Genomic DNA, 12,507 nt, shown 5'->3' with positions numbered 1-12,507 from the left:
CATAGCGCCCTATGAGTGGCAATAAAGAGGCCCGCTAACCTGGCTGCCAGCCTCACTGAGTCTGTTGAGGCATCTGCAATAAAAGCTGATGCTCCCTGCATCAGCCACGATCTTTTCCCTTGGGACATTATCCTTCGGTTGACCTTCTAGTTGTTGCAACCAGATAATCATAGATCTGGCTGTACAGGTCGTAGAGACCGCTGGCTTCAGGGCACCCACCGAGGACTCCCAGGTGTGTCTTAAGTAACCATCGGCCTTTCTATCCAGATGGTCTTTCAGAATACCCACATCCTCAAAAGGCAAGGTAGATTTTTTGGATGAATTGGCCACTGCTACGTCTATCTTTGGGATCTTATTCCATGAGTCTTGTTTTGGTATCTTCTCTTAGAAGATGATGGTAGTGAACCCTTTCTCTTCATTTTTTTCTCTTAATGAGAGCCTGAATCTTTTCATTAATTAGAAATATGCGTCTCTTTTTTTTTGCTCTAATCTACAAAACATGAACTCTTGTATGGATTTGGGGGCCGTAGCATCCGAGATGCCCATGGTAGCTCTCACAGCCTTAATCAACCTATCTGCGACTTTTATAGGATAGCATGGCCTACCCCCTGTATCGCCATTAAAGAATGAAAAGGAACAAGAATCCAATCCACATTCACCTTCCGACTTTATAGATTCATCTAAATCAGGTGATAGTTTTTTGGACCCTTTCCTTCCCTTTCTATTCCTTTTTTTATGAATAAGGGTCTCAAGGGAATTCTTAACTTGTGCCCTGATCACGGATCTCAAATCCATGAAGTTAGTGGATTCTTCACATGCGGTTTTCTGTATACAATCTGCACAGAGTCTTTTCTGCCACAAGTCAGGTAACTTATCCCTACAAAGGGTTCACTCCTTATTCTTTTGTGCCACATTTCTTAAGTCGTTCCTAGTAATTAGAGACAAGAAAAAGGGACTTAATTACCATGGTGAAATTTCACAAAGATCAGTCAGCATTCTGGAATTTAATAATGTACCAGATTCAGAGGCTGGATCAAATCACACCATTATTCGTGGTTGGTCGTACTGTCACTTCTGCAACTCATGAGACTGCCATTGCTGCGTGAACTCTGATCCTGGCACTGCCGTTCCTCCATATCACATGGGGAAGGAGAGCCAGAGAAAAGCCACTCTTTTGGCAGTCAGGCTTGATTTTAAAAGAGGGACCAGCCACAGCAACTCCCCCACCCCCTTGTACATGTCTTCCCCAGACCCCCTGGAAGTGAAATCCAACACTTCAGGTCAGAAGTCTCCGGCATGCTCTTCATCAGGGCACACCAATACCAGGGCGTCCTGCACATGCGCAAGCCTGGGACATTGTTGGGGCCAGCAGGCATCCAAAAGGACTTCAGCGCTCGCATCTACATGAGCCCTCAAGTGACCAGCGGTGGCGCTTCCAGGACCCGACACCGGCACTATAGACAAGGAGCCTTTCTTCCAGGCAAGGCCTGGGTAAGTTTCTCCTTTAACTTTCCTCTCCTGATTCTTCAGCTTCAGGTTCCCTCATGGACAGGAAACCAAAATGATGCGGGGTAGAGGTGCAGCCCTCTTATTCAGTACGCTTCCTGTCCTTATTGGGTGAATTCCCTCTCTCGTGTGGCGCTGGTCATGGGGGAAAGGAAAATTTTAGAAATTGTTCTGGTATTCAGTGAGATATTAATGACAATCTTACTTATCAAAGGAAGTATACTCATTATTCTGAGCAATTTTTTAAAAAATTTTAAAACACACAGTGTACATGATTACAGTTTCTTTCCTATATGACTTCCCTCATGTCTAACAAGATACGATTTATTTACAAAAGATTTCCCACATAGTGAACATGAATACGGCTTCTCCCCAGTGTGACTTCTCTCGTGCATCACAAGACTCCGTTTATCTGTGAAGGACTTCCCACATTCCAAACATGAAAATGGCTTTTCTCCTGTGTGAATTCTCTCATGTATAACACATTTTGATTTCTCTGTAAAGCATTTCCCACATTCTGAACAGGAATATGGCTTCTCTCCTGTGTGAGTTTTCTGATGTCTAATAAGAGTCCCTTTATCTGTAAAGCATTTCCCACATTCTGAACATGAATATGGAGTCTCTCCTGTGTGAATTCTCTGATGTATAATAAGACTCCCTTTTTCCGTGAAGAACTTCCCACATTCCAAACATGAAAATGGCTTTTCTCCTGTGTGAATTCTCTCATGTCTAACACATTTTGATTTCTCTGTAAAGCATTTCCCACATTCTGAACAGGAATATGGCTTCTCTCCTGTGTGAGTTTTCTGATGTCTAATAAGAGTCTTTTTATCAATAAAGCATTTCCCACATACTGAACATAAAAATGTCTTTTCTCCTGTGTGAATTCTCTCATGTATAACACAATTTGATTTATATGTAAAGCATTTCCCACATTCTGAACAGGAATATGGCTTCTCTCCTGTGTGAGTTTTCTGATGTCTAATAAGAGTCCTTTTATCTGTAAAGCATTTCCCACATACTGAACATGAAAATGTTTTTTCTCCTGTGTGAATTCTCTGATGTGTAATAAATCTTGATTTATATGTAAAGCATTTCCCACATTCTGAACATGAATACGGCTTCTCTCCTGTGTGAATTTTCTGATGTGTAATAAGATTCCCTTTATCTGTAAAGCATTTCCCACATTCTGTACATGAATATGGCTTCTCTCCTGTGTGACTTCTCTGATGTGTAATAAGATTATATTTCTTTGTAAAGCATTTCCCACATTCTGAACAGGAGTATGGCTTTTCTCCTTTGTGTTTTCTTTGTGTCTGAGCTGAGCTTTTAGTAAGTTGCTTGTCACACTGAAGTCTTGTATCTACTGTGTCACCTGGAAATGTGGTAACAATGTGAGATTGCTCAGGAGATGATTCCTCATGATCAGGAGGATTATAAGAAGGTGAAGTGCTGTAAAGTCCAGGAGGTGCAGGAAGGGTGATGAGGTTTTCTCCATTAGAGTGCTTCCTGATATCTTCTTTTTTACAATTTAGTGATAAACCTTTATTCCCACAAGGATTTCCTATCAGGATGAAAGATAGAAAAAAAATCACATCTAATCTACAACACAAAAGAGATTTCTGAATGTATTTTCTGGATCTCACAATGAAGACCCTCGTCAGTGAAAGTACCGGTAATAAGGAAGACAACTACATGCCATAACATTAACACAATGACGGGTAAAGTGAATAACACTTATAAACTGGTGACATTGGCACAAGTCAGGGGTGGCAGAGACTAGACAGCAAATAGACAGTTCTTAAAGGGAACCTGTCATCAGGATTTACCCCCTTAATGTACCACCAGTGCCATTTCACTCTCTCAAGCTTCCTATCATGCCCTCAGTGTAGAAAAGTGTCCACACAATTAACAATGGAGTTTTAATCTTTTATTACTGCATGCAAATGAGATTGTCTAATCACGAAGGTGGGCTTCATAAAGGTGGCCACCGTAATCATGTCCACAGTATGCCTAAGGACTAGTGTTGAGCGAGTATGTTCTATTAACCCTTTTGGCGAGTATGCTCGGGCCGAGCTCCGAGTATTTATAGCTGCTCGGTGATATGGTTGAATCGCTTGATTTGCGACTGTTTGACAGCTTTATTACATGTGAGGAATGTCTATTTCTTACACATTCCTCCCATGTAATAAAACTGTCAAACAGTTGCAAATCATACACACGGGAGCGATCTAACCTTATCACCGAGCTGCTGTAAATACTTGGAGCTCGGTCCGACCATACTCGGACAGAACATACTCGCTGAACCCTACTAAGGACATGATACGAACCCTTAGAAGAATGAAATAGCACCAAAATCATATTACAGGGTTAAATCCTAATTACCGGACCCAGGGGAGTCCTTCTCCCAATGTCTGAGAAGAAAAATCTACAGTGGCAGAAAGTGCAACGATTCCAGTATGTGAGCAACCTGTAGTGCAAATGGGCCTCCATGTCCCCTCTGGAGCCTCCTTATTCCATTAACCACCCTACACCACGGATCCTTCTTATCCCCTGGAGCCTCCCTACACCACGGATCCTTCTTATCCCCTGGAGCCTCCCTACACCACGGATCCTCCTTACCCCCTGGAGCCTCCCTACACCATGGATCCTCATCATCCCCTGGAGCCTGCCTACACCACGGATCCTCCTTATCCCCTGGAGCCTCCCTACACCACGGATCCTCATCATCCCCTGGAGCCTCCCTACACCACGGAGCCTGCTTATCCCCTGGAGCCTCCCTACACCACGGATCCTCATCATCCCCTGGAGCCTCCCTACACCACGGATCCTCCTTATCCCCTGGAACCTCCCTACACCACGGATCCTCCTTATCCGCTGGAGCCTCCCTACACCATGGATCCTCATCATCCCCTGGAGCCTCCCTACACCACGGATCCTCATCATCCCCTGGAGCCTCCCTACACCAAGGATCCTCATCATCCCCTGGAGCCTCCCTACACTACGGATCCTCCTTATCTCCTGGAGCCTCCCTACACCACAGAGCCTGCTTATCCCCTGGAGCCTCCCTACACCACAGAGCCTGCTTATCCCCTGGAGCCTCCCTACACCACAGAGCCTGCTTATCCCCTGGAGCCTCCCTACACCACAGATCCTCCTTATCCCCTGGAGCCTCCCTACACCACGGACCCTCCTTATCCCCTGGAGCCTCCCTACACCACGGATCCTCCTTATCCCCTGGAGCCTCCCTACACAACGGATCCTCCTTATCCCCTGGAGTCTCCCTACACCATGGATCCTCATCATCCCCTGGAGCCTCCCTACACCACGGATCCTCATCATCCCCTGGAGCCTCCCTACACCATGGATCCTCCTTACCCCCTGGAGCCTCCTTACACCACAGAGCCTGCTTATCCCCTAGAGCCTCCCTACACCACAGATCCTCCTTATCCCCTGGAGCGTCCCTACACCACGGAGCCTCCTTATCCCCTGGAGCCTACATACACCACGGATCCTCCTTATCCGCTGGAGCCTCCCTACACCACGGATCCTCATCATCCCCTGGAGCATCCCTACACCATGGATCCTCATCATCCCCTGGAGCCTCCCTACACCACGGATCCTCATCATCCCCTGGAGCCTCCCTACACCATGGATCCTCATCATCCCCTGAAGCCTCCCTACACCATGGATCCTCCTTACCCCCTGGAGCCTCCCTACACCACAGAGCCTGCTTATTCCCTGGAGCCTCACTACACCACGGACCCTGCTTATCCCCTGGAGCCTCCCTACACCATGGATCCTCCTTATCCTCTGGAGCCTCCCTACACCACGGAGTCTGCTTATCCCCTGGAGCCTCCCTACACCACAGAGCCTGCTTATCCCCTGGAGCCTCCCTACACCACAGAGCCTGCTTATCCCCTGGAGCCTCCCTACACCACGGATCCTCCTTATCCCCTGGAGCTTCCCTACACCACGGATCCTCCTTATCCTCTGGAGCCTCCCTACACCACGGAGTCTGCTTATCCCCTGGAGCCTCCCTACACCACAGAGCCTGCTTATCCCCCGGAGCCTCCCTACACCATAGAGCCTGCTTATTCCCTGGAGCCTCCCTACACCACAGAGCCTGCTTATCCCCTGGAGCCTCCCTACACTACAGAGCCTCCTTATCCCCTGGAGCCTCCCTACACCACAGAGCCTCCTTATCCCATGGAGCCTCCCTACACCACGGATCCTCCTTATCCCCTGGAGCCTCCCTACACCACAGAGCCTCCTTATCCCATGGAGCCTCCCTACACCATGGATCCTCCTTACCCCCTGGAGCCTCCCTACACCACAGAGCCTGTTTATCCCCTGGAGCCTCCCTACACTACGGATCCTCCTTATCCCCTGGAGCCTCCCTACCCCACGGATCCTCCTTACCCCCTGGAGCCTCCCTACACCACAGAGCCTGTTTATCCCCTGGAGCCTCCCTACACCACGGATCCTCCTTATCCCCTGGAGCCTCCCTACCCCACGGATCCTCCTTATCCCCTGGAGCCTCCCTACACCACAGATCCTCCTTATCCCCTGGAGCCTCCCTACACCACGGACCCTCCTTATCCCCTGGAGCCTCCCTACACCACGGATCCTCCTTATCCCCTGGAGCCTCCCTACACCACGGATCCTCCTTATCCCCTGGAGTCTCCCTACACCACGGATCCTCATCATCCCCTGGAGCCTCCCTACACCACGGATCCTCATCATCCCCTGGAGCCTCCCTACACCATGGATCCTCCTTACCCCCTGGAGCCTCCTTACACCACAGAGCCTGCTTATCCCCTGGAGCCTCCCTACACCACAGATCCTCCTTATCCCCTGGAGCGTCCCTACACCACGGAGCCTCCTTATCCCCTGGAGCCTCCCTACACCACGGATCCTCCTTATCCGCTGGAGCCTCCCTACACCACGGATCCTCATCATCCCCTGGAGCATCCCTACACCATGGATCCTCATCATCCTCTGGAGCCGCCCTACACCACGGATCCTCATCATCCCCTGGAGCCTCCCTACACCATGGATTCTCATCATCCCCTGAAGCCTCCCTACACCATGGATCCTCCTTACCCCCTGGAGCCTCCCTTCACCACAGAGCCTGCTTATTCCCTGGAGCCTCACTACACCACGGACCCTGCTTATCCCCTGGAGCCTCCCTACACCATGGATCCTCCTTATCCTCTGGAGCCTCCCTACACCACGGAGTCTGCTTATCCCCTGGAGCCTCCCTACACCACAGAGCCTGCTTATCCCCTGGAGCCTCCCTACACCACAGAGCCTGCTTATCCCCTGGAGCCTCCCTACACCACGGATCCTCCTTATCCCCTGGAGCTTCCCTACACCACGGATCCTCCTTATCCTCTGGAGCCTCCCTACACCACGGAGTCTGATTATCCCCTGGAGCCTCCCTACACCACAGAGCCTGCTTATCCCCCGGAGCCTCCCTACACCATAGAGCCTGCTTATTCCCTGGAGCCTCCCTACACCACAGAGCCTGCTTATCCCCTGGAGCCTCCCTACACTACAGAGCCTCCTTATCCCCTGGAGCCTCCCTACACCACAGAGCCTCCCTACACCACGGATCCTCCTTATCCCCTGGAGCCTCCCTACACCACAGAGCCTCCTTATCCCATGGAGCCTCCCTACACCATGGATCCTCCTTACCCCCTGGAGCCTCCCTACACCACAGAGCCTGTTTATCCCCTGGAGCCTCCCTACACTACGGATCCTCCTTATCCCCTGGAGCCTCCCTACCCCACGGATCCTCCTTACCCCCTGGAGCCTCCCTAAACCACAGAGCATGTTTATCCCCTGGAGCCTCCCTACACCACGGATCCTCCTTATCCCCTGGAGCCTCCCTACCCCACGGATCCTCCTTATCCCCTGGAGCCTCCCTACACCACGGATCCTCCTTACCCCCTGGAGCCTCCCTACACCACGGATCCTCCTTACTCCCTGGAGCCTCCCTACACCACGGATCCTCCTTACTCCCTGGAGCCTCCCTACACCACGGATCCTCCTTATCCCCTGGAGCCTCCCTACACCACGGATCCTCCTTATCCCCTGGAGCCTCCCTACACCACGGATCCTCATCATCCCCTGGAGCCTCCCTACACCAAGGATCCTCATCATCCCCTGGAGCCTCCCTACACTACGGATCCTCCTTATCCCCTGGAGCCTCCCTACACCATGGATCCTCCTTATCCCCTGGAGCCTCCCTAGACCACGAATCATCCTTATCCCCTGGAGCCTCCCTACACCACGAATCATCCTTATCCCCTGGAGCCTCCTTACACCACGGATCCTCCTTATCCCCTGGAGCCTCCCTACACCACGGATCCTCCTTATCCCCTGGAGCCTCCCTACACCACGGATCCTCCTTATCCCCTGGAGCCTCCCTACGCCACGGATCCTCATCATCCCCTGGAGCCTCCCTACACCACGGATCCTCCTTATCCCCTGGAGCCTCCCTACACCACGGATCCTCATCATCCCCTGGAGCCTCCCTACACCACGGATCCTCATCATCCCCTGGAGCCTGCCTACACCAAGGATCCTCATCATCCCCTGGAGCCTCCCTACACTGCGGATCCTCCTTATCCCCTGGAGCCTCCCTACACCATGCATCCTCCTTATCCCCTGGAGCCTCCCTAGACCACGAATCATCCTTATCCCCTGGAGCCTCCCTACACCACGAATCATCCTTATCCCCTGGAGCCTCCCTACACCACGGATCCTCCTTATCCCCTGGAGCCTCCCTACACCACGGATCCTCCTTATCCCCTGGAGCCTCCCTACGCCACGGATCCTTATCATCCCCTGGAGCCTCCCTACACCACAGAGCCTCCTTATCCCCTGGCGCCTCCCTACACCACGGATCCTCCTTATCCCCTGGAGCCTCCCTACACCACGGATCCTCCTCATCCCCTGGAGCCTCCCTACACCATGGATCCTCCTTATCCCCTGGAGCCTCCCTACACCATGGATCCTCCTTATCCCCTGGAGCCTCCCTACATTACTTGGTCTATATGCAGCTGAACCTACTGCACATGTGATACATTCGCCCCGGCCCAAAACACTAAATATATGTCCATAAAAATTATGTTTAAAGGGAAACTGTCCGTTCCCTGTGCCCCCAGAACCCGCAGCAGCTGTGTCTGCAGATATAAACTCTCCGCCTAACATCTCTATTACATTAAACACACAAACAGATCTTTAGAAAAAGTATTGTATTTCTAAAGTTTATGATATGTAAATGAGGCCTTTGAATTGTCGATGAGGCGTTCGTGACCCCAGAGTAGTCGCCCCACTTAGCATGTCATCACGGCTTTGGGGGCTTGAGAACATGACAAACCTACCGCATGCGCGCGGCTTCTCCTCCTCACTGCATTGAGCCTCTGACGCCGGGTGTACGCGTCCCATTACTGAGATAGGAGAGGACGGTCACTACTGGTCAGAGTCCATGTAGATGGGAGGAGCTCGGCCTCTAGCCCCGCCCTCCTCTCCCCTCCCCCTACACAGAATCTTATCAGGAGCGGCCGTCACCTCCGATCTCAGTGATGGAACAATGTTTCCTAACTGAATAGAGATTTTACCCCGGAACCGAGAATCCTGAGACGGAAGAAGAAATACGCAGATTTCTGTGGAGACTCCGGGGAGAAAGTTTCCTATTTCCATCTCGTCTATTCTTACAATTCATGAAGTTTATTCCTCTTATTCTTGTGTAATAAAGACTGATCAGGACATTGTGTATATTATATGGGGACAATGAGGAATACTGTCACCATGTAACAATACATCGCTTATGGTTTATGGCCGCCAGGATTTGGCAACACAAAAATGTCTGAAAAGAAACAAAGTATTTATTGTAGAAAAGTCCTAAAAGAAAATGAAATAAATATATTGTTATTGGCTTGGATTAGTTGTATTACCGCAGTTACAGCGACCCTCCACCCCGGGACTGAACACTACACATTTCCCTGTACAGTCCCCTATGGGGTCCTCTGCCCTCCGCTGCCCCCTCAGATCGATGGTCCCCTCCCCCGGCTTCCAGGACGGCCAGTGCAGTGGTATGGGGAGGGCAGTAATACGTCTACCCCACCCTCCCCTGCCTTTCCTGTGCTGTGACCTATGGGGCAGTGCCACATCCTATTAATCTCCCAGCAGTCTGCGGGGCGTCACCAGTTACAGATGTATTCTGCACCTGCTTTCATTGCTCCTGTTTGTCTTTGGTAACCTTGTCTGGCTTCCATAATACCCCGGGATGACTTAGGCCTCCATCTACAGGACCATTCTTACTCGGCTTCCTGATTCTGACCTCGTCCCGCTTCTTGATTGTCTAGCACCTGCCATCTTTGGGTCAGATCTTACATGTCGGCCTTCTTCTGCCAGCTCGCTCTACCAGCCAGCACTACTATGTGGAGCAGCCCCGGTGTCTGTGCTGTAAGTCCAGATCACTGTACAGTGGTGAAAAGATGGAAGCCGGGAAACCTCAGGGACCGGCTGTATGGAGACTGTGTGTAAGCGCCTTATTATTAGGACCTGCCAGGTTTCCTTCATCGGTTCACCGTTACAGGAGGCAAATGGAGGACACAAGGAAGGGAGTCTATATATGATAACCGTATAGTCGCTTCTCAGTCTCAGGGTGGACGGTCGTTTTATCACTCAACTTGTGCAGCTCATGAAGAGAGAAAAATTCTAAAAAATAACAGCAGAATAAAGATGATAAAGTAACAAGATGAGAAAAACAACTCATCCCCCACAAAAAAGCTCCTCATACAGCGAGGTCAGTAATGAGAAATAAACCATCAAGAATGGAAAAAACAATCCAACAGAGGCCGGACAGACATCTGTCTGAGATGGTGAGTCCTGCATTGAGCAGGGGGCTGGATACGGGGACCCTGGAGGTGGTCCCCTCCAACCAGAACATTCTAGGATTGTAAGTTGTTTGGTCATTTTATCTGTAAATCATTTCCCCCATTATCGGCCTTACAGATACATTATTTTATTGATTTTTTTACTTTCTCGTCCTCTCATTTCCGGAGTCATAATGTTATTGGTCACTAAGCTGTGCAGTTCTCCTGCTATTCACCCTATAAATGTAAGGAAATACTGACAACTGGGCGTTACCATTGTTCCCCTACATTGTCCAATCAGAGCTGAGTGTCAGAAGTGTGGGGACACATGTATGGAGAACGGTGACACCCGGTTATCATGTCATTCATAAATGTCGGAGGAACGGCCGGGAATCTGAGCAGCAGTTTCTTTCTTTGGTAACAATTCTTGTCGGAAAAAGAATTTCATCCAATTTATTGGTAAAAAAAAACTTAAAACTTTCGGAACCTGGATGAGGACGTCTTCTCACCTTCTTTTGGTAATTTATGTATTTTACTGTTGGAAAGAGAATTATTTATTCACGTTAGAGGCTCAGATGGGGGGACGATTCCTAGACGACATCTTGTTTGTCTGGAGAGACCGAGAGTGAAGATTCTTCTAAAGGGACGTTCCCAAAATCACAATGTGCTCTTATAATAAAGTACACCCTGGTTATTGTGAATATAACCCCTGTATAACATCTGGCCTCTCCTGCACATATCACCCCCTGAGTATGCCCCCCAGGATCTATATACCCAGCAGTTGAAATTGTAACCAATACATACCAAGGAGCCACATGTTATATACTGGGGGGTGGGACAGGGCTGGATGTTATACACCGGGGGGACAACAGGGCCTGAAGGAGAAGCCAGAATGCAGTGATTAATGCAGGTGGCCCAATACTATTCTCCATATAGTGAATCTCTCCATATTACAAGATTCACCATAAATGAGACGCTGACAGGGGATATAATCCGTGCATGGTGAAGGGCGCCCCCTCTGGGCAGTATTTAGTCTCCATGTTTATATGTTGATTGAACCAGGTCTCAAAAACCAACATGATGTCAGATAACGACAACTCTAGATGCGGCCATCGCAGCTGTTTGTAGATACGAGCTCCTAATCCCTTTTGTGATGAAGCAATTCTCCACCCGGCACAGAGGACTAAACATCTGTCATGTACTGTCACCTACCTGGTGTCCTCCGCTTGTCTCCGACTGAGACCGGTGTTCTGGTCCTCCTACATCCAAGATGGCCTCCATAGTGGCAGAGGGACGACAGCCGTATGTCTGACCCACACCTCCATAGCACGGCACTTACTGATTTACCATAGGGGTCTTCATGCCACCGGGCGGCCGGCCTGGATGAGGAGGGACCAGAATGCCGGCCTCAGTGTAGGAGGCAGTGGGAGGCAAACAGAGGCGACAGGTAGGACGACACTACATGTGACATGTGTCTTCACTCGTCAGCACCAGGCAGAGGCTGCTACATCCCCGAGATCCATAGGACGGGGAGATTCATAACCTGGAGCACAAGCTCAGTCATTTATATGGCAGCACGGACTTGTGTAAGGAAAATATGGACGTAAAGGATGGAAAGAATATTATAGAAGGTGAAGGAAAACTAACTATGTGCTTCCTAAATCATTAAGAAGAGGTGTGAAGGCGGCCCCGGTATTCATCGGTGCACAGCCGGACTCTACAGGAGCAGCCGCGCCATCACCGGACGCTTCTGCTGTGATGAGGACAGCGGATAAAGCTTCACTGCACCGGAGACTCCACACGATATCACATGCCGGTCATCATCATCATCACACACCAGTCATCATCATCATCACACGCCGGTCATCATCATCATCACACGCCGGTCATTATTACATACCTGTGAAAACATGTACCGGAATCTCCTCCTTCCCGTCACTCACACACGGCTGATCCCTCCTCGTTATCGCTTCTTCTTCTGTCTCATCCTTCACTTTATTCTTAGTTGGATCTTCCTCCTGATATATCAGATGTAACAATCAGCACAATACAAGAAACCACCTAAATCTGTGACATCTATGACCTGGATCAGAAATGTCCCCCCATATAC

At 50.0% G+C, this 12,507-nt stretch overlaps 1 protein-coding gene across 1 annotated transcript in view; it reads right to left on the bottom strand.

Moving 5' to 3' along the window:
• Positions 1-1,068: 1,068 nt before the first annotated feature.
• LOC141240125 (uncharacterized) overlaps positions 1,069-12,507 on the bottom strand; it is a gene marked incomplete at its 5' end in the record, with an annotated part of 64,215 nt that continues 52,776 nt past the window's right edge. The window contains one exon of the mRNA XM_073668596.1: positions 1,069-2,795. Coding sequence (XP_073524697.1) covers positions 1,782-2,795 — 1,014 coding nt within the window. The remainder of the gene's footprint in view (positions 2,796-12,507) is intronic.

Source organism: Phyllobates terribilis, unplaced genomic scaffold (genome assembly GCF_046119375.1).
Source record: "Phyllobates terribilis strain yellow unplaced genomic scaffold, ASM4611937v1 Scaffold_796__1_contigs__length_659822, whole genome shotgun sequence".
Lineage (NCBI taxonomy): Eukaryota > Metazoa > Chordata > Amphibia > Anura > Dendrobatidae > Phyllobates > Phyllobates terribilis.
This window is presented reverse-complemented; position numbering and strand designations above follow the sequence as displayed.